Consider the following 27,773-nt stretch of genomic DNA (forward strand, 5'->3'; position numbering starts at 1 on the left):
GGACTTAAGGTGGGCGCAGGGGAAAACTGTGCCGTTTACGGCCACACCGCCCTGAACGCACCCGATCTCGTCTGATCTCGGAAGTTAAGCAGGGCCGGGCCTGGTTAGTACTTGGATGGGAGACCGCTTGGGATTACCAGGTGCTGTAGGCTTTTCTGCTTCTTTTCCCCCCCCCGTTGCTCGCTCCATTCCAGCTAGGGCTCCTCCCTGTGACTCATCCTTCTTGGGGTTTGTTACAGATAGGAATGTGCCTCCCTTTACCACCTCCAGCTAGGCTGAAGTGCACTGTAGGCGGCTTAAAGGGACGCTGCTCCGGGGCAGGTTCCTCCGTGAGGTATGTCCCCAGCTACTGCTGCATGGGCGAATGCTGCCACCTTAGTCGTTGGGCACGTGCCCCCCCAGTGAGCAGTCAGTGACAGGGCGGGTGGGTTGGAAGTGGCACTCCCACTCTTTGGCCAGCGGCCCTGCCTGACCGCCACCTAAGCGGGGAGCATGGCCTGTCAGGGGGTACACCAGTGCTCTCAGGGGGTGCACATGCATCCCCACGCAGCCCATGTGTGTCGCCACTGTACTGCCCCATTGCTGTAGGGCTGCCCTCCATCCAGGTTGCAGCACTCCAGCATCCCAGTGCAGGCAGTGCCCCTTCCTCGCTGTTCCCTGTGGACACGCTGGCTCTTCTCAAACCACCTCCCCCCCACCCCCAACGGTTCTCCCAAGTTCCCCCCAACTCTGCTGTCCAGGGGGCAGATCTGGCACCAACTAACTCCCCCTTCTGCCCTCCCCATCAATCCCCACGCACCCTGGTGCAATCAGGCAGCAGAGCACATGTCAGCTTGCCAGGTGGCAGAGCACAGACGGGTCCAGGAGTTGGGTTTAGGGTTGGGTGGGGAACAAGGTAGGGGGCTGGATTGGGTCCCCCTGAGCTGGGGCTTCCAGTAGAGGTTTTATTTTATTTTTTTTGTGAAAATTTTTCAAACTGCAGGTCAGTTGAGCCAAATCAGTCCCGTATCCTCTGGACTGAGAAACATTCAGTTGTTCAAACGCTGTATCTGATCCTACAACCAGCAAGTATCCTTCACCCCAGACTTTTCAGCCTGGGGCTTCAGACACTCAAATCCATTGGTGGGCATTCTACATGCAGGCCCAAGCCCAGAGGCCTGGGGTTCAGATGCCCCTGAATCTCACTTGCCCTTAACCAAAGGCTACAGGAGCAGGCTAGGGATGAGTCCCCCATTTCCATAAAGGAGGCCTGTAGCTGAGATCCTCCCATTGGAAGCTGGACAATGGAAAGCTAATGACAAGGCTCTTATAGGGTATCCTGTCCACAGTGCATTGGCAGGGGGGCACCCTCCATTACACACTGCCATTTAAATCCATCTTGGTACGGATAACAGACCAGTGCAGCAGCAACTACACTTGATTTTAGCCCACAAGAGATGGAGAAGCAGAGATTTTTTTTTTTTAATATTATATATTTCATGTTCCAGGTCAAATGAGCCAAATCAGTTCCAAATCATATTGTTTGAGCAGAACTCAATTGTTTCAGAAACCTTATCAACTAAGCAGGCAGAACTCAGTTGTTTGCAGCAGCTGGCTGGCTCATGGCATGCTGGCACACCTTCCTTTGTGTTAACTACTTTTTATAACTTTTTCATACCAGATTATCCAATTCCCTGGCACTGGGAACATTCCTTATAAGGAAACTGTTGTGCCTTGCTCACCTAGTGCCCCCATCACAGCACTTACATCTCGCAGAGCTGTAGAAGGTGCATTGTTCAATTTTATTGCTTAAGTCCAGGAAGACCTAGACTAGGGATAAGAGCCAAAGCACAACTCAATTTGCCAGCTACAAGTTTGAGGCTGTGGGAGTCCCATTTTTGTTGGGCCTGGGTACCTGCTTTACTCTGTGGAAGCTACAGAGAAAAGGAGAGCACATACCAGCTAACCAGGTGGCAGGGCACTAGCTGGACTGGGATGCTGGAGCACCACCAGCCAGACATGTTTTTTTCCCCACCAGCCAGACCTGGGCTGGGCCCATGAGCTGGTACCCTGACTGCCTGCTTTCCATCCTGCCCAAACCCGGGCAGCTGGAGCCCCCAGGAAGAAGTGGGAAAGTTGGGAGTTTCAAGAGAGGCAGCAGCAGCTGGGCCAAGCAGAGATGGGTGAGTGGAGCCCAGTGCATCCTCCTAGCCTGTTGTGCATGGGTCTTGCAGCAGGAGCCCAGAGCAGCCTTGTGGGAGTGGGCCGGGGCTGTGTGCTCCATAGGGTACCTGTGAGCCTGGTTTGGGGGAGGCAGGGCCAGAGATGCCACTGAAAGGACCAATGTGCACAGGGAAGCAAAGCACATAGACTGGCTGAAAAGGCAAGCAAAGGAAAATAGTACTGTCTGCAGTCACACTGCCCTGAACATACTTGATCCCATCTACTCTCAGAAGTTAAGTAGGGTTAGTACTTGGCTGGGAGACTGCCTGGGAATCCCAGGTGCTGTAAGCTTTTCTTCCTGTTCTTTTTTCTTTACCTTTCTTGTCCCATCCCGAGCTTTCTGGGGCTGCCCAGCCACAGGCTCCCTGCTTTGACTCATCCCCACGCTGGCCACCCTGGGCTTATGATACCAAAATTTGGGGTGAGGTGGGCACGTTAGTAGGGAGGGAAAGACTGCAGCAAGACCTGGATAGGTTGCAGGGGTGGGCTAACAAAAACAGGATGCGTTTCAATACTGACAAGTGCAGGGTGCTGCACTTGGGCAGTAGTAACCGGCAGCACACTTATAAGATGGGAAACTCCCTTCTTGAGAGCATGGAGGCAGAAAGGGATCTTGGAGTCATTTTTGACTCCAAGATGAACATGGGCCGACAATGCGAGGTCACAGTTGGCAGGGCTTATTGTGCATCCACAGGTGCATCTCAAGTAGGGCCTAGGAGGTGATCCTCCCCCTCTACGCGACACTGGTCAGGCCACAGCTGGAGTACTGTGTCCAGTTCTGGGCACCCCACTTCAAGAAGGATGTGGACGACATTGTCCAGAGTCCAGAGGAGGGCCACCCGCATGATCCGGGGACAGCAGGGCAGACCCTACAATGAGAGGCTACGGGACTTGAATGTGTTCAGCCTTCACAAGAGAAGGCTGAGGGGGGACCTGGTGATCATCTATAAACTCACTAGGGGGGACCAGAAGGGTTTGGGGGAGACCTTTTTTCCCCTAGCGCCCCCTGGGATAACAAGGAATAACGGCCACAAGTTGTTGGAGAGTAGGTTTAGATTAGACATCTGTAAGAACTACTTCACAGTCAGGGCAGCTAGGATCTGGAACCAACTTCCAAGGGAAGTGGTGCTGGCTCCTACCCTGGGGGTCTTTAAGAAGAGGCTTGATGCCTACCTGGCTGGGGTTATTTGAGCCCAGTTTTCCTCCTACCCAGGCAGGGGGTTGGACTTGAAGATCTACAAGGTCCCTTCTGACCCTACTTCTATGATTCTATGATCTTTCTTGGAGCCTTGTTACATACAAAGGTGAAGGAGGCTCCTGGAGCTCTGAATCCCTGGACTGTCTGCACTTTAATACCTCAAACTAGTTTGAAGCGCACATAAAGTTGCGCCACACTAGGGCAGGTTCCTCACTGAGGTGTGTCCCCAGCCCCTGTCCCATTGCTGTGTGGCTGCTCCTCACATAGGGGCCATCCAGGTTGCAGAGCTCCAGCATCCCAGTGCAGGCAGTGTCCCCTTCTCACCCTCCTGTTCCCTGTGGGCAAACTAACCCCTCTCAACCCACCCCCTCAAAGTCTCCCTTTAAGGTTCCCCCCAACTCTGCTGTCCAGGGGGCAGTTCTGGCACCAACTAACTCCCCCTTCTGCCCCCTCCTTCTAATCCCCATGCACCCCCAGAGCACATCAGCTCACTAGGCAGCAGGGCACAAGAGTGGGGTTTAGGGTTGTGGGGGGGGAACAAGGTAGGGGTCAGGCTCAGGTTCCCCTTTAAAAGACTTCCTTCCCAGGACAGGGGCAGTAGCTCCCCCAAAAGTACCCTTCCTCACTGCTCCCACCTCCCAACCACCCTGGGAAGGATGACTGGCACCTGTTACACCCCAGTCCTGAATCCCAGTTTATTGAATGCTGGGGCGGGGGGACTAGCAGTGTGCACAGGGAGGCAAAGTATACAGAGAGGCTGAAAAGGTAAGCAGTAGAAAGCAGCAGTGTCTATGGCTGTACCACCCTGAACACATCTGATCTCAAAAGTTAAGCAGCATTGGCCCTAGTTAGTACTTCATACTTGGGTGGGAGGTTACCTGGGAATTCTGGATGCACTGTTTTCTTGCCTTTTTTTTCCCTTGCTTGCCCTATCCTGGGCTACTTGGGACCACCCAGCCACGCCCTCCTTGCTTTAACTCCCCTTTTTTGCTTTCTGTGGGAAATTTGAGGTTGCGTTTTTCAAAAAAATAAAATAAATTCTGAGGTTGCATCTGTGTGCATGGATCTGTCCTTCAGCCAGGAGTCATTAGAGGACAGTCATCTTGATCCTGAGGCTGGTGTGTGTTGTTCTAACAGACACAGACAGGAGCTGGCTGCTGATTGTAATGGGAAAAAAAAGATTACATTTTCCCTTCTCTCTGCTGATGGGCCCTTGAACCCACCTGACCAGTGGCACAGATCTGGGGCATAAAGTTGCAGTGCTTGGCTCCCCAGGTGTTCCTGGATGGAAACTCAAGACCTTGATTCAAGTCAAACTGCTTTGCAGGTTTGGGATGGAGAGCCAAGCCCTTGATTTGGGGCTTTGTACCAGTCTGATAGATTGGATTGTCTGTAAGTGTGGTGTGGGTGATTAGGTCTAGCCAAAATTGGGCCAGAGCACCAAACCACTGATGATGTGGCAAAGCTGATGTGAAGATGGGTGGACACTGAGAGTCACAGCTTGTGGGGAACAGGGCACAGGTGGGTGAGCCCAAGCAGAGGGGATGGCGTGTCAGTCCTGCCAGGTGGACATGACTTATTCCACGTGGCCTCGCACGTGTTTGCGGAGAGAGGTGGCAGGCAGCAGCTGGGGGGAGGGGCGGAGCACACGAGGAACAAGGGAAATGGGCCAGGCAGGGTGAAAGAAGCAAACTGGCTCCTATTCCTCTGCCAACGCTGGATCCTGCCTGCAAAAGTGTCATCAGCCCATGAATTGCCAGCAGGGTAGGCTGCTCAGATACCAGGTAGAGCCCTGAGAGTGCTGGGAATATCTACAATGTGAAATTGCTCTGCAGGATAGACAATTGAAAAAGGACTGTCACCTCATTGCCCCTCCAGGCATGCAGGCTAAAATTCTCCGAGGTTGAATTCTGGACATCAAGGCATCGCCAAGTGCCAGGTCTGCACACAGGAACCAGTCTGGTGGCCAGGCTTTTCAACTCAGCTGGAAGATCTTTGCTAGCACTGCACAATATATCTGCGAGAGTGGAAGAACCAGCATGAAGCATTTATGCCTTCCGTTTTCTCTGAGCATCCTTGGTGCAGCGTGGGAGCTGAACCAGGGAGAGACGTTTGGTGAAGCCTTCCGAGACTACACTTCCAAAGATACAGTTTATTATCTTTCATATGTGGAAATTTTAATTGTTGTCTGTGCTATCGCCAGCGGTCACTAGGGTGTGGTGGTTAGCTAGAAACTCGGGATGGTTTGTGGAGCTCTGGAAGGCCCAGAGCTGAGATGGGGGTGGCTGACTGTCCTGATGAGAGTTGACATAAAATGACTGATTTTCCTCTCTCTGGAGCTGTTCCCTAGAGAAAAAAAACATTACCTAGCAGCAGAATGGGCAGGGTAGGGGAACCTGCCAAAGATCCCTTGCAACCTTGGGTCCCTTGCAACCTGGGTGAGGCCTTTCTACCTCGCCTCCTTGGGCCTTGGCCATTTGACAGCAAGGTGCAATGGACCGGGGAGCTGCAGCCCTGGGGGTGAGGGTGGGGCCAGGGAGACCTGCTGATTAGGAGCATCAGGCTAGGGGTTGGCAGGGCCTAGGCGGCATGTGGTAGGAGACTTTCTGCTGGGGTTTGGCGTGTCCTGGCTGCGTGCTGAGGCAGCCTGGCCTTTGGCCTTGCACGTGGAGGGACAGGGATGCCTGCGGACGGCGGCCTGGCGTGCTGCGGGGCAGCCTGCAATAGTGCAGCAGAGTTGGCATGGAGATGGGTGGGCGCTGAGTCGCAACTTGGGGGCGCAGGGCACAGGTGGGGGGAGACCCAGTAGAGGGGATGGCGCGTCAGTCCTGCCCGGTGGGCGTGACCCATCGCGCCCGTGTGGGGAGCGGGCTGGCGTGGGGCACACGAGGAACAAGGGAAACGGGGCGGGCAGGGCAAAAGCACCAGGCTAGCTCATCTCCCTCTGCCAGCGCTGAGTCCTGCCTGACTGGAGGCTAGGCAGGGGGAGGCCTGCCGGGCCCCGGGCTGGGAGAGCGCCTGGCAAGGCAGCCCAGGGAGCCCGGGACAGGGCGGAGCTGTCCTCCGGCAGGCGGGAGCCTGGCCGCGCTGCTTGCCCTGCTGCCCGCGGTGAGTCGCTGCCCCCGCCCCGGGGATCGGGCTGCCCACTGCCCCGGGCTGCGGGTGCCGCTGCCTTCCCCCAGCCGGCCCGAGCCCGGGGCAGCGCGGCCGGATCCCGCTCGCTGCTTCTCGCTGCTGGGACCGAAGAGGCGCAGCAGGCTAAAGGCAGGAGCACGGCGAGGCGGCGGTGTCTACGGCCACACCGCCCTCAATACACCGCATCTCGGAAGTTAAGCAGGGTCAAGCCTTGTTAGAATCTGGATGGGAGACTTTGTGGAAATCCCGAGTGCCGTAGGCTTTTCTTCCAGGCTTTTTTCTTCCTTTTTTTTTTTTCTTTTTTCCCCGTTTTTCTTCCTCTTCCTCAACCCATCATGTGCTGCCTGGAGCTGCCCAGTCATGGGCTCCTCGCTGTGACTCGTTTTCCTCTGTGTAGGGATCTGGGTTTCTGCCAGGCAGCATTAGAGGGCACTCGTCTTGATCCTGGGACTGGGGTGTGGAGCTGGGGCAGGCCCGAGCAGGGGCTGGCTGCTGAAAGCTATGGGAATAAAGTAAGACAGTCCCCCCCAGCCCTCTCCCTTCTCTGCTGAGAGTTGCTCTTGTGCTGTTTATCTTGGAATAGGTCGTGGTTGTCCCAGAGCTGTGGCACTCAGCCTCTTGGCCGTTCAGGGCTGATTTATGGCAGGGGGCGAATGTTGCGGGCCAGATTTGGTCCCTGACAGGTCTTGGTTGGCCCCTGTATGCCTAGATTGGGCCTTGGCACCTCACAGCACCCCCATCAGGACTCATGTGCCAGGATCAGGCCCTGCGCACCAAGATTGAGCTGCCTTTGCCCAATCCCTGCATGCTAGGACTGGCCCCTGTGCTGATCTTGCTCAGCTGCATATGCCCAGATCACGTCTTAATGTCCCACTTTACCCCTGCCTGGCTCCACATGCCAGGATTGGGCCCTGGCACCCCACACTGCCTGTCTGGCCCCATGCACAGGGATCAGTCTCTGTGCCACTCCCATACAGCCCCACGCACCAGGATCAGGCCCCATACCATCCTGCACCATTGATCTAGTACAGGGCTGCACTCTCTAGCCCCCGTTGCCCACAGGTTTGGACATTTGGCAACAAAGGAGTGGCAACTGCTCTCCTCCTGAGAGCTGGACAACGCAACAGCAAGGGCTCAATCTGCCCAGCTGGCCAGGGGTTGAGCACCTCTGCCCTAGAGGATTACAAGGGCTGTGGGTGGCATTGTCATAGAAACTCCGAAACCAAACTCAGCAGGAGTTCTGCACCATTCAGAGAGGATGGTTCAAAGAGGATCCTGAATCAGAATCACTTTATTCAGAGTCCTGAATGCAGGCCAGAGCCGCTCTCCCCCTCTCCTTTCTGTGATATTTAGCCTTTATTCTGGGCCACGCTTCTCCTACGCCATCTCTACTGATCCTGGATCCTCAATGGTTTTGCTGGTTGTTTTTAACACTTTGGCAAGTTTGGGGTCCCAGGCCTCTGGTAACAAAGCAGCCTCTGTTAGTTGAAAGGCATAGAACAGGAGTGGGCAAAATGTAGCCCAGGGGTGGGATGCGGCCCGCCAGACCATTCTATCCGGCCCACGGGGCCCCTAAAAAATTTAGAAAATTAATATTTATCTGCCCCTGGCTGCCTATCATGCAGCCCTCAATGGCTTGGCAAAACTCAGTAAGTGGCCTTCTACCCAAAATAATTGTCCGCCCTTGGCATAGAATCATACAAAATTAGAAAGATGGGCTCTATTCCAGTTACGACGATGGGCTGTATACATGGGGAAATGTCCTTCAACTTGGGGACAAAGAAGGACAGCTATCTGCTGAGGTCACTGTTCAGCGCAACAAACATATTACCCCTTTCCTCAACGTTATTTGTGAGAGGTATGGATTTGTTGCCCCATTTCAGGAGAGGCAATCTGGTGAAGATGCCATCGGAAGACTCTGTGCCTAGCACAAGACCTAGGGAGCTGGAGTGAAGAAAGAGCCTGCAGCCTTGGTGCTTTGCATCTCTGGCCTGGGCTTTGTTGCTGGAGGAGAAAGGATGCGAGTTTGAGGCTGTGGGAGTCCTGTGTTTGTTGGGCCTAGGGGCCAACTCTGTGTCTGGTGAGTGTCTTTTCCCCCACCAGCCGGACCTGGTCTGGGCCCATGAGCAGGGTCAGCCTCAGCCCTAGCTGCCTGCTTTCCATCCTACCCAGGCTGGGACAGCTGGAGGCCCCAGAAGGGGGAAAGTTGGGAGTTTTGAGAGACGCAGCAGCTGGGCTGGGGCCAGGTGGAGATGGGCAAGTAGAGCCCAGTGTATCCTCCTAGCCTGCGGTGCATGGGCCTTGCAGCGGGAGGAGCCTGGAGCAGTGTTGGGAGTGTGGGTCAGGAGTATCTACTAAATAGGGTGCCTGTGAGCCTGGTTTGGGGGAGGCAGGGGCAGAAGTGCTGCTGGAAGGGCTAGTAGTGTGGAGTGGGAGGCAAAGCAGGCAGAGGGGCTGAAAAGGGGAGCAGGGGAATGGGGTAGTGTTTACAACCTGAACCTATCTGCTCTCAGAAGCTCTTAAGCAGGGTTTGGTCTGGTTAGTACTTGGCTGGGAGACTGCGTGGGAATCCCAGGTGCTGTAGCCTTTTCTTCCTGTTTGTTTTTTTTTTACCTTTCTTGCCCCATCCTGAGCTTTCTGGGGCTGCCCAGCCACAGGCTCCTTGCTTTGACTCATCTGTCTTGGGGGCCTTGTTACATACAAAGGTGAAGATGGCTCTTGGAGCTCTGAATCCCTGGACTGTCTGCACTTTAATGCCTCAAACTAATTTAAGCCTGCATTAATGCTATGCATCAAATTGGCCTGTCTTTTCTTGAATACATGATTTGATGCAGCGTTAACCTGGGTCTGTGGAGCAGTGGTTAGTCCCCTCTGCTTTTAAAGGGGGCTATTGGGTATGCATCATTTAAATCTGGGGGGCAACTTATTCAAGAAAAGACAGGCCTATTGAATGCACAGGGTTAACCTAGGCTTAATGCCCATGGAGCAACGGTTAGCTCCCCTGTTATTACCAGAGGCTATTGGGTATGCATCAACTAAAATTGGGGACAGCATATTCAAGCAAAGACAAGACTCTGTGGTGTTGTCACCCTCTTCTTAGCCTGAGTCTGAGACCATGCTTCCTTTGTGCCTTTGAACCAAGCACTTGGCATTCTCAGTCAACTCTTTAATGTAGTAGATGTGTTCCAAAAGGCTTAACACAATACATAGCTTGGTACTTCTATGAAAGTTATTCTTTGATTAAAATGGAATGCAGCCTATAAAATAGTTTTGATCTTGAAACAGATTTACTTTAAATTATCAGTTTGGGGGAAAAACCAAACAAACCTCTGGTTCTGCTTTTTTTAAAATACAAAGTTTTGCTTTCTCCATAGGAAAGAGACAGAATGTCACTGTAACTAATTCCAGAGAGCCTGTTTGCTGTGATGTGGAACACAGACCAGAGCCACTTGTTCTCTGTGTTCTTTAGTTCCCCAACTAACTAAACACAGGTTGGAAAAGAACCTCTGTGAATCCTGGCTTAGACTTCAGAAGATGTGGCAGGTTTCTGTCACCACACTAAATTCATGCAAAACTGCCATGAGTGAGTGAATGGACTATCACACTGGTAAATATGGATCTGTAGAATTTTAGACATGAGCTGAGACACTTTCACAATTGCTTTATGAGGCTGCTTTATAGTTTTGTATGTTTTTTGTTGACATGCTTTCATTTGCTGTTTTTGCTCCAGAGAAATATGAATTGAATTGTGGGAAGTGTTTTGCAAGCAATATAGTAGCAGGTGTGTGCTCTTGTAATTCACAACAGCTATAGCTGAGCAGCTTTATCATTGTTTAAGGAAAGGTTAATGAAATAGTTTCTCAGTGTTTTTTGCCCATTATTAAACTAGAATGACCTGAGACTAACAAGGCAAGTTTCTTTAGGTAAATCTGATATCTTTTATTAGACCAATAAAAGATACCAGATTTACCCAAAGAACCTTGTCTGCATGTGTCCTTAGACCAACACGGCTACAACTCCAAGACTAACAAGGCAGACAAGGTTCTTTGGGTAGATGTGATATATTTTATTAAACTAACTAAATAGTTGGAAAAATTGTTCTTTGCAAGCTTTTGGGCACAAACACCCATATATATATATATATATATATATATATATATATATATATATATATATATATATATATATATATATATATATATATATATATATATATATATATATATATATATATATATATATATATATATATATATATATATATATATATATATATATATATATATATATATATATATATATATATATATATATATATATATATATATATATATATATATATATATATATATATATATATATATATATATATATATATATATATATATATATATATATATATATATATGATCTAGTACAGGGCTGCACTCTCTAGCCCCCGTTGCCCACAGGTTTGGACATTTGGCAACAAAGGAGTGGCAACTGCTCTCCTCCTGAGAGCTGGACAACGCAACAGCAAGGGCTCAATCTGCCCAGCTGGCCAGGGGTTGAGCACCTCTGCCCTAGAGGATTACAAGGGCTGTGGGTGGCATTGTCATAGAAACTCCGAAACCAAACTCAGCAGGAGTTCTGCACCATTCAGAGAGGATGGTTCAAAGAGGATCCTGAATCAGAATCACTTTATTCAGAGTCCTGAATGCAGGCCAGAGCCGCTCTCCCCCTCTCCTTTCTGTGATATTTAGCCTTTATTCTGGGCCACGCTTCTCCTACGCCATCTCTACTGATCCTGGATCCTCAATGGTTTTGCTGGTTGTTTTTAACACTTTGGCAAGTTTGGGGTCCCAGGCCTCTGGTAACAAAGCAGCCTCTGTTAGTTGAAAGGCATAGAACAGGAGTGGGCAAAATGTAGCCCAGGGGTGGGATGCGGCCCGCCAGACCATTCTATCCGGCCCACGGGGCCCCTAAAAAATTTAGAAAATTAATATTTATCTGCCCCTGGCTGCCTATCATGCAGCCCTCAATGGCTTGGCAAAACTCAGTAAGTGGCCTTCTACCCAAAATAATTGTCCGCCCTTGGCATAGAATCATACAAAATTAGAAAGATGGGCTCTATTCCAGTTACGACGATGGGCTGTATACATGGGGAAATGTCCTTCAACTTGGGGACAAAGAAGGACAGCTATCTGCTGAGGTCACTGTTCAGCGCAACAAACATATTACCCCTTTCCTCAACGTTATTTGTGAGAGGTATGGATTTGTTGCCCCATTTCAGGAGAGGCAATCTGGTGAAGATGCCATCGGAAGACTCTGTGCCTAGCACAAGACCTAGGGAGCTGGAGTGAAGAAAGAGCCTGCAGCCTTGGTGCTTTGCATCTCTGGCCTGGGCTTTGTTGCTGGAGGAGAAAGGATGCGAGTTTGAGGCTGTGGGAGTCCTGTGTTTGTTGGGCCTAGGGGCCAACTCTGTGTCTGGTGAGTGTCTTTTCCCCCACCAGCCGGACCTGGTCTGGGCCCATGAGCAGGGTCAGCCTCAGCCCTAGCTGCCTGCTTTCCATCCTACCCAGGCTGGGACAGCTGGAGGCCCCAGAAGGGGGAAAGTTGGGAGTTTTGAGAGACGCAGCAGCTGGGCTGGGGCCAGGTGGAGATGGGCAAGTAGAGCCCAGTGTATCCTCCTAGCCTGCGGTGCATGGGCCTTGCAGCGGGAGGAGCCTGGAGCAGTGTTGGGAGTGTGGGTCAGGAGTATCTACTAAATAGGGTGCCTGTGAGCCTGGTTTGGGGGAGGCAGGGGCAGAAGTGCTGCTGGAAGGGCTAGTAGTGTGGAGTGGGAGGCAAAGCAGGCAGAGGGGCTGAAAAGGGGAGCAGGGGAATGGGGTAGTGTTTACAACCTGAACCTATCTGCTCTCAGAAGCTCTTAAGCAGGGTTTGGTCTGGTTAGTACTTGGCTGGGAGACTGCGTGGGAATCCCAGGTGCTGTAGCCTTTTCTTCCTGTTTGTTTTTTTTTTACCTTTCTTGCCCCATCCTGAGCTTTCTGGGGCTGCCCAGCCACAGGCTCCTTGCTTTGACTCATCTGTCTTGGGGGCCTTGTTACATACAAAGGTGAAGATGGCTCTTGGAGCTCTGAATCCCTGGACTGTCTGCACTTTAATGCCTCAAACTAATTTAAGCCTGCATTAATGCTATGCATCAAATTGGCCTGTCTTTTCTTGAATACATGATTTGATGCAGCGTTAACCTGGGTCTGTGGAGCAGTGGTTAGTCCCCTCTGCTTTTAAAGGGGGCTATTGGGTATGCATCATTTAAATCTGGGGGGCAACTTATTCAAGAAAAGACAGGCCTATTGAATGCACAGGGTTAACCTAGGCTTAATGCCCATGGAGCAACGGTTAGCTCCCCTGTTATTACCAGAGGCTATTGGGTATGCATCAACTAAAATTGGGGACAGCATATTCAAGCAAAGACAAGACTCTGTGGTGTTGTCACCCTCTTCTTAGCCTGAGTCTGAGACCATGCTTCCTTTGTGCCTTTGAACCAAGCACTTGGCATTCTCAGTCAACTCTTTAATGTAGTAGATGTGTTCCAAAAGGCTTAACACAATACATAGCTTGGTACTTCTATGAAAGTTATTCTTTGATTAAAATGGAATGCAGCCTATAAAATAGTTTTGATCTTGAAACAGATTTACTTTAAATTATCAGTTTGGGGGAAAAACCAAACAAACCTCTGGTTCTGCTTTTTTTAAAATACAAAGTTTTGCTTTCTCCATAGGAAAGAGACAGAATGTCACTGTAACTAATTCCAGAGAGCCTGTTTGCTGTGATGTGGAACACAGACCAGAGCCACTTGTTCTCTGTGTTCTTTAGTTCCCCAACTAACTAAACACAGGTTGGAAAAGAACCTCTGTGAATCCTGGCTTAGACTTCAGAAGATGTGGCAGGTTTCTGTCACCACACTAAATTCATGCAAAACTGCCATGAGTGAGTGAATGGACTATCACACTGGTAAATATGGATCTGTAGAATTTTAGACATGAGCTGAGACACTTTCACAATTGCTTTATGAGGCTGCTTTATAGTTTTGTATGTTTTTTGTTGACATGCTTTCATTTGCTGTTTTTGCTCCAGAGAAATATGAATTGAATTGTGGGAAGTGTTTTGCAAGCAATATAGTAGCAGGTGTGTGCTCTTGTAATTCACAACAGCTATAGCTGAGCAGCTTTATCATTGTTTAAGGAAAGGTTAATGAAATAGTTTCTCAGTGTTTTTTGCCCATTATTAAACTAGAATGACCTGAGACTAACAAGGCAAGTTTCTTTAGGTAAATCTGATATCTTTTATTAGACCAATAAAAGATACCAGATTTACCCAAAGAACCTTGTCTGCATGTGTCCTTAGACCAACACGGCTACAACTCCAAGACTAACAAGGCAGACAAGGTTCTTTGGGTAGATGTGATATATTTTATTAAACTAACTAAATAGTTGGAAAAATTGTAAATATAATATACATATATGAACTTTTTCACATTTCCAAAGCGTAGACTTTAAGAACAATGCCAAAAATCATGAGAATTGGCAGTACTGAACATCTGAACTCTGTGAAATTGAAACCAAAAGTTGGAAACCCTAAGTCACTGAATGTTGCCTTTTGTTTGTATGAGAGAGGAGGCATGCAAATTTCTTTTAAAAGGTCTAGAGACTCCTTTCAAGAAAAGGCTGGAATTCATGATGTTTTGACCCCCTTCTTAGGCTAAGTGAGCATGATGCCATTCTGGTTGGCCACAATGGAAAACTCACCATGTTTTCAATTAAGAAACAACAGGTTTAGTGGGAAAATATACATAGCAAAAGCATTTTTGTGTCTTCTGTTTTGATTCATGGTTTTGTCTCCATGATTTTTTATAATTTTGGGGGGGGTGGGAGGGTGAGTACAGCTATAAGGTCTGTCATAAATGGACTATCTTTCATTTCCCAAAGCTCTAGTTGCTTAAGTTCACTGGCAAGATATTTTTGTGAGAGCCTTGACATTAGTACAGTGTGTATCAATGATGCCTGCTATGTTAGATAAAATTGTGTAAAGGCACACCTACCTCTTGGAGATTGGGTGAATTGGGTGTGTAAAGCATACCATCAGGTATTGAGCACAGTATGATAATTTTAGAAGCAACACAGCCATGAAGCTGGCAAGAGTTTTCTAATATTATATTGATTATTGAAAAGCAGTTCCTGCTGTGTTGTTTGTGAAGCGATGCCCCTGAATTTTGGGACAAATTCTTATTGTTGGCTTGGTGTTCTTAGGTTTTGTGATGATAACTTTTTAATGAAAACTTTGAGGAAGGAAGACAGTAGAGCTGTGAGCCTAGTTGTCATAGGTCAGTATAATCAGATTGCTGCATCTGTATTTAATTTCAAAGCAATGAACCTTTTTTTTTCTTTTGAAATATTCTTGACAGTGATAGTTGTCATTCAACCAACCCTAGTGTCATGTGACTGGTGCCAGATAACACTTTTCTGGCTTCTAGCCTGGGAAAAGGGGATTGTATTTTAATATCAGAAAGCTGATGCTGGTTCCTGGTTGCAGGCCTAGTTGAACGAGAAGTACCTTCATAACATTGTTATCAACTGGAGACTCGTAAAGAAAAGGAAAGAGCTGGGACGTTGGTGAATAGAGATGATCTCCTTCAAGCAATTGCCTCTTGAAGCAAAGGCTGCAGTAGCTGCTGGAGTTGTCTTCTTCTCCATGATGATATCACGGACCTACCTGGTGGAACGACTTGAACTCAGGACATGGAGGTGGCTGCTCAGGTTACAGATGATGCTGTTTGTTAATGTGCTTATGATGATAGGGTCTCTCCACATCTGGAGAAGCACAGTGGCCATATTCTATCGGTCTTCAGCTGCCAACTCCTTTTGTTTCAGGCCATGGAAAATAATTGTGCTAACCTTTCTAGTATTGGCACACTCAAGCTTTTTTACATTGTTGTTTCTAGTGGCAGAAGAGCCCTACATCTTTTCATTAGCTGCTTACACATGTCTAGGAGCCTATATCATCCTTATATTCTTCCTCTTCACTCTAGGTTCTGTAGAGCAAGCTTATAAATTCTTGGCTGGGAGGGGTGTGAAGACAATCGGTGTCAGTAAGAGCAGTAAGTTGGCAATGAAGCCAGTTTTGGCTGTTATGGCGACAGTCGCCCTGACCACTGTTGGGTTGTTAAATGCTTCCCAACCTCCTGCAATAAACTTGGTGGAAATTCCAGTTCACAAACTTCCCTCATCAATGGATAGCTTGAAGGTGGTATTGTTATCAGATATCCATCTGGGACCCACCGTAGGGAAGACTAAACTTGCAATGATTGTGAAGATGGTCAAGGCTTTAAAACCAGATATCACTGTGATTGTGGGTGATCTAACAGATTCTGAAGTGACAGCCATCCGACCTGCTGTTGAACCTCTTGGCGAGCTCAGTTCACCATTGGGAACTTACTTCGTCACGGGCAATCACGAGTATTATACTTCTGATGTAAGCAACTGGTTTGAATTGCTGAAGTCATTTAATATTCGTCCACTCCACAATGAGAATGTGAAGATAAGGTCACCAAGCAAAAGTGATGATTGGTTCTGTCTGGCGGGGGTTGACGATATTGAGGCTGATGTATTGCACTATTCTGGGCACGGCATGGATTTAAAGAAAGCCCTAAGTGACTGTAGTGCTGATCGTGCAATAGTACTTCTGGCTCATCAGCCAATTGCCGCAAAATGGGCTCTCCAAGATCGGCCAGACATAAACTTGGTGCTCTCTGGACATACTCATGGTGGTCAGATGTTTCCTCTGAATGCTGGGGCGTATTTGATGAATCCCTTCTTTGTTGGCTTGTACAAAGTTGGGCAAAGCACCTTTGTATATGTCAGCCCAGGGACTATGTACTTTGGAGTGCCAATGAGGCTGGGCAGCAGAGCTGAAATAACAGAGATCATCCTGCGTTCTTCCTGAACAGCCCATCAATTTCAAGATTTTGTAATTTCTATCACGAATGCAATTAGTTGTCCTAGTGGTCTGTGACCCGTGTCCATGCTCAGCATGTGCCCAAGAAGTTAATGGAGTATAAAGTCTAGGTATGGGTGGACTTGGTATCATCAGACTTATGGGAATGAGCTAGGAGAATGCACTGCTACTTCTGTTACAGATTAGGCCTATCACATATCACAGATGTGTGGAAGTTCTGAAGAAGTCAATTACAGCTCCTCTTTCTGTTGGGATGCAACATTTAAAGTATAAATCTAAACATTGATGTCATGGTGATAAGTGTTTCTCTGTGCATGCTTAATATATGTAACTTGCTCTAACTCATGTTCCATTATTTTCTCATTTGCTGGTATCTGACAGAGTGTCATCTAGGTCATGATGAAGTATAGTTCTGTCATCTGGGAAATATGATGATGTTGTGCATGCAGATTTTGCAGAGTGTTCTACAAAGTCTCCATTCAGGTGTAGAGAATCTTGTAACATGTCAGTAATGGGTGTGTGGGTTGTCAACTGCTCTTACAGAAGTGAAAATAATGTCTGTTTAAATTATTTTGCTGTATATTTTGGGGTCCCAAGTCTTTCCTGGGGTTTCTCATACTACTGTAATGCTAAACCAAGTAGATGCCCATGTGTTCACTCGTAAAATCTATAATGATGGGATTAGATTGTAATAGGGAAAGGTGGTAATAGCTGCCTTTTTAACTTTACCAGAATTTAACCAGACTTCCAATAGATACCTGATAATGACATATGAAAATGACACCATTAACTTAAAAATCCTTTTTCTGTTTGAGCATTTGATAACTTATTGGTAAGTAATGCCTGAAATCTGGAAGTGAACAAGAATAGAGAAAAATCATGTTTGTTTGTTCAGGTTTTTGTTTCTTTTTTCTGGTTGAGTAGGCTTTCCCTTGGCAATGGGGAAGGAGACAACTTAAAAGTAAGGCAAATGTGACTCAGAGTTAACATCAATACTTGAAACTTTAGATGCACTTTAATGTTATCTAGATTTCAAATTGATAGTGTCTGTAAAGCATAGCTAGACTAACTACCAGCCAGCTTCCCTTTGGGGAGGTTGGTTTTGTATTTTCCTGATAACCTGATTGTCAGCTCTTATTTTGTTATGTGGGGAAATCCTTCCAGCCATCTCTACCCCCACTTAAATGGGTGTTATCTAGCACCTGATTGTGTATTTGAATTTGCTGTCTTTTTAGCACTATGTAATATGGATAGCATTAGTGATTTGCTTGCTTCTTAATTTTAGTTCTAAAAATATTGGTCAATTTTTTTTTTTGCGTCCCCAGCATACTGCTGCTGATGTATGAGGTTCACAAAATGAGTTGGAACTGATTTGTGTATATTGTCCAAGTTGACTGAAGTGTACTTGTAAACTTATACAGTTTGCATTGCTTTGCTCTCAGTGTTACAATTTTGAGGGGGAAGGTGAAAAAGTCTAACCACATTATTTCAGCTCTTCCTCTGGCACAGAATTTGCAAATGAAATCTAGCTCTTTCTCTGTGTTCCTGTCCATGAAAACCAAAGTTCCTTCTCTTAGCTGGTGGACTGACTATGGGCAAACTGGTGTCTTGGACAAGGAGCCTTTCAGGAAGGTGGGCAACCTTTCAGGAATTCCAAACCAGCTGCCTGGGAGTCACCTGTCTCAGGCCACTGATTCCCCTACTTACCTTTGCCACTGAGTGCTGCTGACTCCCCTCCCCCACTCTCCCTGCAGCTGATGGCAATGGGTGACAGTGAATTTGATGGTGAGGGTAAGCGGAAGCTGCAGTAGTGGGGAGAGAGAGCAGCCCTCACCGCAGGGAGGGCTGAGGCAGCAGCAGGTGGCTTGGGTGCTGCAGAGGGGATCACTGGCACATGGCAGAGGAAGGCACAGTGCAGGGAGGAGCAGATGCCCTTGCTGCTGCCTGTCCTGATTTTTTTTCCCCACCTCTCTGCCCACCCCTGAAGTGCTGCTGTAGCTCAAATCTGGCTTGTGGGCCATTGGTTGCTGACCCCTGTCTTAGACCAACACAGGGACCCGAAAGTCTTAGGTTCTGGTGTTCTGTTCATACTTCCCCTGATTTGCTGGTCAAATCATATAACTTTTTTGTACCTCCGTCTAGTTGATTTGGCCACATTTGCTGTGGGATCTGAGTGTCACAATAAGTCTGCTCAGGAAAGGCAGTATTAACAAATGAGGAAAGAGGCATGTGATACTTTTGATAGAGCAGGAAAAACCACCCCCTTGTCTGGATCATGCCCATTGCTAATGCTTTAAGCTCCACCTTCACAGAGTGCTTTGTGTTTTTGAGCACCTTTCACTTAAGGAAATGCCTTGGGATCCCTCGTTTCCCCTACATGACTTGCTATGTTTTGTACACATTTTCCTCTGACTTTTTTCCATAACTAAATAGAGTTGATGCTACCTGGCCCCAGCTCCTACAAGCATTTGGCCTGCATTGTCTCTGTGAAAGACGTGAGTTGAAGTTTGTCTTCTGTTGAGTAGTGCAAAGCATTCCCCCTAAACCAGCGAGCCCAGGAGGATTCTTTGATGATTAAATTGAGGGTTATTACTGTGTGTGATGCATGCTAATTATCTAGCTAGTTACCTCCCTGGGGAGGCTTGTACTATGGGGAACCTGTTGTGTGTGTGTGTGTGTGTGTGTGTGTGTGTGTGTGTTTGTGTCCATCTCAGAATTCCTGTCATATCCTTTCCAAGAAAGCACAAATATTCACAAAAATCAGTACAAAGAAATGGTTCCTACCACGAATGCATGGGTGACTTAAATTGCTGCACATTAAATATGTATGTGTGCATTTGAATGCCTTTTGCTTCAATGGAATCCCCTTTTTCCTAATAGTTTATTGCCTGGTGTACTAAATCCATTTCTGTCTTGATTATCTTTAGTGGTGAATGGGTTTATTATTTTGTTTGAGAATTTAGCCTGAGGGTTAGTTAATTTGTTTACTACTAGAAGGTGATTTTATTGAAAAGGCAACATTGCCTACTTATGTCACAGAGAGATACCCAAATCATAGATTGACTGAAATAGTTTATATTATAAAACAACCTGTATTAGGAAGTATTTATTTCTGTATTATCAGTGCACTGATACCTGATGATAGTGTTCTGTCCAACTTAATAAAATATTGTTCACTGATCAAGAAAAAGTCTCTTCTGTAGTTATCTTTTGTTATTTTGTGGTTGGTGTCGCTGGAAATGGATATCTAGAGAGACCTACTTTAGGAAATTAAAAAATGGCACAAATGAATGTTCTAATATAATAAAAGACTTTGCCTCTGTCTGTCTGTCTGTCTGTCTGTAACACTCCAGGCCAACTGCGCATGCACCACCGAGAGGGTGAGCGCTAATTGGCTGGGCAGCCCGGCCTGTGCAGCCGAACATGTCCCAGCTGCCTGAGCAGCGGGGCTTCCCTCCCGCCTCCCTGCCAGAGGGTGAAGGGGGCGATGATGGTGGCAGTGCCCCACTGCTGCCTGGCCCCACTGGCCCCCAGAACAGCTGGCAGGGAGGGGGAGGAGGCGGCAGAGGGCAGGGCTGGGCCCACCGGGAGTGCCATGCGGTGCTGTGCCTTGGGGGAGGCGGTGCGCAGGGAGGAAGGGAGGGGAGCGGGGAAGGAGGCTGGCAGACTCAGGCCGGGTGGACCCAGAGTGGGGAGTGGTGCTGGACCCGAAGCGGTGGGGAGGGGGGAGAGCGGGTCCGGACCCAAAATGGCGGCGGGGTGGTGGGGAGGAGGTATATGCACCTTGTAAAGAGGCTGGCAGTGCCTCTTCAGACGACAAGTATGATCCCTGCTTACCTGAGAGGGCAGTGACAATGCTGAGGCGGGAACTCCAGGTGTGCCTCAGACTGAATTTACCAGAGTGCCAGGTGCGTCAGATTGGGTCCTCCCAGTGCCCCAGAGCTACTTCCAGCTGGAAGTTTTCCGTGGGGAAGGAGAGTGGGAAGGAGAGAGGAAACCAGCAGGAGGGAAGCTCTGGTTAAGGGCCAAGATGCTATTCCCTGGGAATGGGGTTTGAGACCTAGACAGTCTGTGAGCTCGGAGGAGCTCTGAGAGGATGGCTGTCCGTCAAACATGGCAGCTGAAGGTTGTGGACTGCGGAGGGAAACCTGAATATACAGGAAAGTCTTTTTTTTCTTTTGCGTTTCACTGGCAATGCAGACTGTGAGGCTGTGTAACCCCAGGGGGCATTGGCTCGAATTAATGAAGGCAATTAGAGGAACCCCTAAGGGAAACCTAGCCAGCCGAAGAGGGATTGTGGCTTAAAGGGACCATACCTTTAGTGTCAGTAGCTAGCACTGAGTTCAGGGTTGGTTTGTTTTTTAGGGGTTTTTTTTTCTCTTTTTACAAAAAAGGAGAGGATTCCCCCACAGTGTTTTTTCTTTGTCCTGCTGAGTGAAAGAAACCCTTCAGGATGGCTGGATCCTGGGCATCAAGTGCAGAAAAACGGGGACAAAAGAAAAGAAGAGAGAAAGGATTTGTTCAATTTATCAAACAAGTCTGGGTCTGAGTTCTGGACAGTTTAAAGACTCTTTTCCATATCGGAGGTAATTATCCTGAAGAAGAAACGATATCTGGCCTTCAGTTAAAGAAAACTGTCAGGCCAACCACATGCATATGTTCCAGATTATACCTGTTACCATGATAATTGGTTGGTGTATGGCTGGGATGAAAGGGGAGGTTGGAACCCCACTCGGAGGGCGCCTTGCGCCATAACAAAACTCACGGAGGTAACATCACCTCCAAAAGAACAATCCATCAAGTTGTGGCCGGCGAGAATTGGGTGGAAATCAGAGTCTGATTGGTTGGGCCAAGGCATTCTAGACAACCACGTCCAGGTGAATGTCATCAGGATGTCGTGGGCCATGCCCTTATGTGGTGATCCCCTGACTTTCCTCAAATGCAGAGGAGTAAAGAATGAGGTTTGGGATGGGAAGCAGGTGCCATAGTGCAGTGGCACAGGGACAGAAGTGGAAGCCCAGTGGGAAAAGGAGGAAGTTGGACTTCGAGGATGAAGTAGTAGGAGAAGGATGGAGAGGAGAGCAGTGGGAATGTGAAGAGAATATAGACAGGCCCAAAGAGATGGTCAGAAGGGAGGAGACAAGGAAGGAGCTGAGGACAGAGGTTTGGGAGCAGAAGAGCTTTGCTAGAGGCAGGGAGGCAATTGTAGAAGCGACTAATCACTCAAACATGCCCAACAGAACTTGGGTATCATAATATTTTCAGCAAAGAGCTGTGAAACCCAACAGCAAAGTGTATCCTCATCCCCATTCTGTGACATGGCCCCATATCAGCTTTTGACTGCTCCTAGTAAGTTCATTAGCCACATGGTGTGTAAGTCTGTGCTTTGGATCTGAATATCTCAGCAATTCTGATGATGTGTGAAGGTGTCCTGTTTAGTTCTGGACAATAAAACCTTTTGTTTTCTGTTTAGCTTTCAAAGACAGACATGGAAGCAGTACACACAAAGCCATGTTAAGAAAAACCCAATGAGGTTGCAAAACTAAATACAGGCAGTCCTCAGACTTACAACACAATTGATTCCTGAAAGCTGCCTCTTAAGTTGAAACGTCATAGCTCGGAACGCGCGTTCCTATGGGAAAAATGTTATAAATGGGGGATTGGTTCCTGAACCAAGGTCTGATACTCTGTCTTCACCAAAAATACTCCAGAATTTTGTACTCAATCAATTATACATGAGTAATATAACTACATTAATGTGTTTATATTGTAAATAGCAATCATATTGATTTGGAAGGACTTCTTTGAGGTGACTTTGCTGGACTTTTTGAAGGGTTCTTGGCTGGAGTCTTCTCAGGAGTCTTGGCTGGAGGTTTTTTTGGAGTCTTGTCTGCTTTCTTAAAGAAAGCGTCCAAGGAAGTTTGGACAGATGTTCTCCAGGGAGATGGGCGATGCAGCGAACTTGTTCGCTGGTGTGGCGTTGCGCCAGATCAAGCGTTGTAAAGTTGAAACTGACATCAGAAAGTTGAAATGGTGTCAATTTATAAACTGTGCAAGTGCCATTTGTTGTAACTTGAAACATCTTAAGTTGAGGGCTGACTGTGTTCAAAAGTTAGGAAAAAACAGAATTTAAGATTGTTTGGATTGCCGTAATTCAGCCCCCTTAACTGTGCATGTACTCTGATATAGTCTTTAATTTATATGCTCATGGACTACCTTTTCACTAGAGTGCACTCTCATTCCGTACACAGGCTGGACATGCTCCAGGGATGAACAGGTTAAAGGAACTTTTGTATGTAGAACCCATACTTCCTTATTTGACATGGGAAAGTGCCAGGGATAAGGCAGAAAATGTCAGGAAGAGAAGTCTCATGGTTAAGACAATTGATTGCTGCCCTGAAACATGGTGTGTCCCTGCTTTCAATACAATTTCCATGTGATATCTGACAAGTCACTAAACCAACATTTTTCCAGTTGGCCATTATATGTTTCATTTTAGTAAGCAATTTGAGACTGGAGCCAGATTTGCAGAAGTATGGTGTATGATTGTAATATGCATCCCTTTCTTTATCCTTCCATTTTTATATCATGTATCCTGTTGGGCAGCAGTTTTTCATCTTGTTTTGGTCATGTGTCTGAGGAAGTTGCCTTCCCTCAGCTTGCTTTCTCTATCTTTTTTGAAAATTGGTTACACTTCTTTCAAGTAGTACAGGAACTTTGCAGAAATGTTAGACCTTTAACTTCCAGTTGCCCTCTGGTTAGAAATGAAACTCTGAAGAATTTCAGCTAACAAATCACTGAATATCGGGTGTATGGTACACCTAGATCTCTTTGTACTTGACTCCTCTTGTTTAATTTTCAGCATCAAATCTAGCAGAAGGGTCACTGAAATTCAGTCCCTTTTCAAAGGGCACGTGTATTGATTCAGAGTGCTCAGTGCAGAAAGCTAAGCTTTTAGCATTCTGGTTGGTTCTGTGCTCTTGGGTCTTGTGTATTTAAACTGTCATGGTGATTATAGTGCTACCACCACATAAAGGTAGTGACTTACATCCACTTAACAGAATGAAAAACGAGCAGAGCTATGGAGAACCACACAACTCACGTCATTACTTGCTTAACTTACAGGTTTATTGTGGTTCCTTTGATCTATTTGGCTAAGGTTGAAGGCTGTAAAAGAACCAATATTTTGTCACCGGTTCAGGTCATGTTCTTGTTGCTCCTGAGATCTAGGGTATAGAAGAGTTCAATAAGCACAATGGTTTAATAGAAAACTGTCTTTTTGATGGAGGTGGGAGCTCACATTATGTAACTTTCTTGACATGCAGAGCGTACCTCAGAGAAGTTTCGGAATTGACTACGACTGCAACTGCTTCGTCAAGGATGGGAAGCCATTCCGCTACATCTCGGGTAGCATTCACTATGCCCGTGTGCCCCGGTACTATTGGAAAGACCGTTTGTTGAAGATGAAGATGGCAGGCCTTGATGCCATTCAAACGTGAGTAGCAGTAGATTTTTTGGAGGAGTCTTAAATTAGGGCAACGAGGAGAATTAGTTAAGTTGGGCATTAACCTATTTTTTTAAATTACAGTCAGTATACTCTGTGAAGCTGAGGGCACTTCAGATGCAAAGCTGAGCTGACATACGTTCCCCTTAGGTCTCTGTGTGTTGCAATATGAATGGAAGCCTTAAATGTATAGAAGCAAGTTTGATCTAGGCAGACCTTTTAATTCTAAAATGACTACTGTAAATGTGAGAGGTTGATCTGGAAAAGGAGTTCTAGACAATTGTGTGCACATGTTCCTTATCCCCTAATTGTACCCTATCTGGTTGGCTTTGTCAACCTTATAGCCTAGGGTGCGGACACGTAGTGGGATTAGCATGGAGTAATGTACCCTGCACTTTACTGTGTGGGCCCTCAAAGGCGTAGATGGACAAGTAACTAGCTGTCCCCAGTTTATGGCCTGCAGGACGTGCTTTTACAGAACTTTACCACTAGGTGGCAGGGGTGCTAACTTGAATTTAGCAAACTGGTTCCCTGCCATGAAATCGACTGGAGGAGCAGACACACAACTGCTTCATCTTTGTTTGGTAACTCAGTATTTTGAGGGGTAACTTTTACCCTGCAGCTGAGTGACTTAAACTGATACTGCATGAATCTGTGTTTCAGTGCTTTTACTAGGGAATAAAGTCAATTCACTCTGTTATGCTACTTGGATGTGCTTAGTCAGCATCAGTTGTAAGAACTAAGGCTTGGAACTGGAGTCATACACCTGGGAGCCAAGGTCAGAATATCTTGGCATGAGGAAGCTAGTATTTCAAGGCTCTGCAAATGGTTATGCTGCCAGGCAGTAAGATACAATGGTAAGAAATGAGATTTGGAGACAGTCACATGGTTTTGGAGAAACCAGGAGTCGGTGGAGAATATTCAGGGACAAATCTGCTGAATAACCTGCAGAATATTGCCCCAAGCAGGCTTAAAATGAAGGCTGCTACTCCTCTTCCTTAGTCAATCCCAAAACACATCCAGGTATCTCATCCCATTCTCATAAATAAATTAAGAGGCTGTGACTTGGATGTTTACACAGTCTGGTGGATGGCAAATTGGCTTGGGCGGTCACACCCAGAGAGTAATAGTAGATGGGTTGGTACCAACCTGGAAGGATGTGGGTAGTGGGGTCCTGCAGGGCTCGGTCCTTGGACATGTACTCTTCAGTGTCTTCATCGGTGACTTGGATGTGGGCGTGAAGTGCACTTTGTCCAAGTCTGCGGATGATACTAAATTGTGGGGTGAAGTGCACACTCTGGAGGGTAGAGAATCATTGCAGGCAGACCTGGACAGGTTGGAAAAGTGGGCAGAACACAATAAGATGCAGTACAACAAGGACAAATGCAGAGTGCTGCACTTAGGGCATAAAAATATCCAGCACACCTACTGGCTGGGAAATGACCCTCTCAGCAGCACAGAAGTGGAAAGGGATCTTGGAGTCTCAGTGGACTCAAGGTGAACATGAGTTGTCAGTGTGACAAAATCATCAGCAAAGCTAACCAGACTTTATCATGCATCAGCAGATGCATGACAAATAGAACCAAGGAGGTGATACTTCCCCTCTATGCGGCATTGGTCAGACCACAGTTGGAGTACTGCGTCCAGTTTGAGCGCCGTACTTTAAGAAGGATGCGGATAACCTTAAGAGGGTCCAGAGGAAGGCCACTCATATGGTTTAGGGTTTACAGGCCAAGCCCCATGAGGAGAGTCTAAGGGACCTGGATCTCTTCAGCCTTCGCAAGAGAATGCTGAGAGGTGATCTTGTGGCCGCCTATAAATTCACTGGGGAGCAAAGCAAGGAATTGGAGATGCTCTGTTCACCAGGGCACCTCTTGGGGTAACAAGGAACAATGGTCACAAACTGACAGAGAGCAGATTTAGGCTAGACATCAGGAAAAACTTCTTCATGTGTAAGGGTGGCCAAAACTTGAATTGGGCTTCCAAGGGAGGTGGTACTCTCTCCTACCTTGGGGGTCTTTAAGAGAAGGCTGGATAGGCATCTGGCTGGGGTCATCTGACCCCAGCACTCCTTCCTGCCCGGGCAGGGGGTCAGACTCGATGATCTGTTGAGTTCCCTTCTGACCCTAGCATTTATGAATCTATGAATCAGTTGGGCAGATCCAGCATACTGCACCCTAAGACTAGGTACAGATAGTCAAGGAGCCCAAGGCCAAATCGATTCAGTCTTTGCAGGTTAGTCTAAGATGTGCAGATTAAATTGAAACAAATGTAAACAGACATTTACCTTTGATACAGGAAATGCAGCCACATGCCTGCAGTGGCTCAAGCCAGAAGCTGGGGGCCACTAGATTATGGCTCTCTGGCTGTGTTCACTTCCTCTTCCTGCTGCTCCTGAGGGTCTCTGGGATTTGCAGTCCAGAATTACATCAGCAGGGTTCTGCAGGGTTGCTCATTACTTCCTCTTCCTCCTTCTAGGTGTCTTTGGGATTTATAGTCCACAGTTGCAGCCAGCAGTAAGTTTGAGTGGGGGAAGAGGTGTTTAACCCCACTTCCTGGCCCCAGACTCCCCCCTTCCCCCCCTCCCCGCTTTTGCAGCCAGGCTTGTCCCCCTCACCCCCTTATCAGTCAGCCCTCACTGCTCCAGCTAGGGAGCAGAGGGGCGGGACCAGCCCTGCTCTCTAGAGCAGACAGCACAGGGCTGCAAAGCATGCTGGGATGCTAGGGGACTGATTTAACTTGAACCAGGAAGGGGTCTGGGACACAAATTTCATAAATTGGTTTGACCTAAATCAGTTAAGTCTGATACTACGTTCAACCAGATTTATCTTAAACCAGTTTCAGCCATTTTGAAACTGGTTTATGTGCACTGAGCTTCTGTTTTCATACAGGCTTAAACCAGTTTCTGATCACTTAATCCAGTTTATGTGGAACATCTGGCCCTAGGCTAGTCAGTCTGGATAGGGCTTTCTGTTCTAGCTCCTGCCACTCCTTGGATAAACATGCTGTGTCTTTGCACCCTGAGGCTAGGATAAAGACTGACGGCCCCAGAAGTTTTGTTGCGCTGGGCCGAAGGTTATGTAAATCCTCAACAAGGTGTCGTGGAAACACACGCAGCATACTTTTGGGTCAGGTCAGCAGAAGCTTTTATTCAAAAGAAACTACAGCTGTAGGGGGGACTCCAAAGTGACATGGATCTCCCAAGCACTTGGAAGGGGTCCCCCCCCAAGAGCAAAATCAGGAGGCTTATATACTTTTTAACAGTTGCTTACAACTCACGTGATCATATAGTGAAATTAGCATGAAAAGCGGCTATAACATTACTTCATTATTTCTTTGCTGTAATCAGGATGGGAACTAATGGGGGAGGCGAGGTTAGTTCACAAACCTCCTTCTTGAACCTGCAAATCAGAGTTGTACATACTTTTTGCTATCTTTAAGGCCGCGGTGAGCGAAGCAGTTGCAGAGGAGTTACAAAGAACAAACACTTTCTCTTATCTGTTCTACTATACAGAGCCAGCAATTCTCCACAAAGCGGTTATGTCATCTTATAACTAAAATAGTCAAAGTTTAAGGCATATATTTTTTCTGATTCCACAGTCCCCCCCCTTTGAGACTATTTAGTCTCACTTTATCCTTAAATTTTTATTTTTATGAGCCCCTCTATTTTATCATGCAGCCTTTTATGTTTTTTTTTAATCTGCTTACACTTTTGTAATACCATTATTTTAGACTCTG

The 27,773-nt window shown here is 47.2% G+C and overlaps 2 protein-coding genes and 1 non-coding gene across 4 annotated transcripts in view; all 3 read left to right on the forward strand.

Moving 5' to 3' along the window:
- Positions 1 to 33: 33 nt before the first annotated feature.
- On the forward strand, positions 34 to 152 carry LOC112550279. The gene has a single exon (XR_003094029.1). It is a non-coding gene; the product is annotated as a 5S ribosomal RNA (ribosomal RNA).
- Positions 153 to 15,164: 15,012 nt separating this feature from the next.
- Positions 15,165 to 19,781, forward strand: TMPPE (transmembrane protein with metallophosphoesterase domain). The gene has a single exon (XM_025204132.1). It carries the CDS (start codon positions 15,200 to 15,202, stop codon positions 16,517 to 16,519), a length of 1,320 nt encoding a protein of 439 aa, XP_025059917.1. The 5' UTR covers positions 15,165 to 15,199; the 3' UTR covers positions 16,520 to 19,781.
- GLB1 (galactosidase beta 1) overlaps positions 15,308 to 27,773 on the forward strand; it is a 43,314-nt gene continuing 30,848 nt past the window's right edge. For both annotated transcript variants that reach the window (XM_025204134.1, XM_025204135.1), the window contains exons 1-2: positions 15,308 to 15,333; positions 23,857 to 24,026. In XM_025204134.1, the coding sequence (XP_025059919.1) occupies positions 15,316 to 15,333; positions 23,857 to 24,026 (188 nt within the window). In that variant the 5' untranslated portion in view covers positions 15,308 to 15,315. The remainder of the gene's footprint in view (positions 15,334 to 23,856; positions 24,027 to 27,773) is intronic.

The sequence above is a fragment of the Alligator sinensis genome, unplaced genomic scaffold, assembly GCF_000455745.1.
Source record: "Alligator sinensis unplaced genomic scaffold, ASM45574v1 scaffold1118_1, whole genome shotgun sequence".
Classification (NCBI taxonomy): Eukaryota; Metazoa; Chordata; order Crocodylia; family Alligatoridae; genus Alligator; species Alligator sinensis.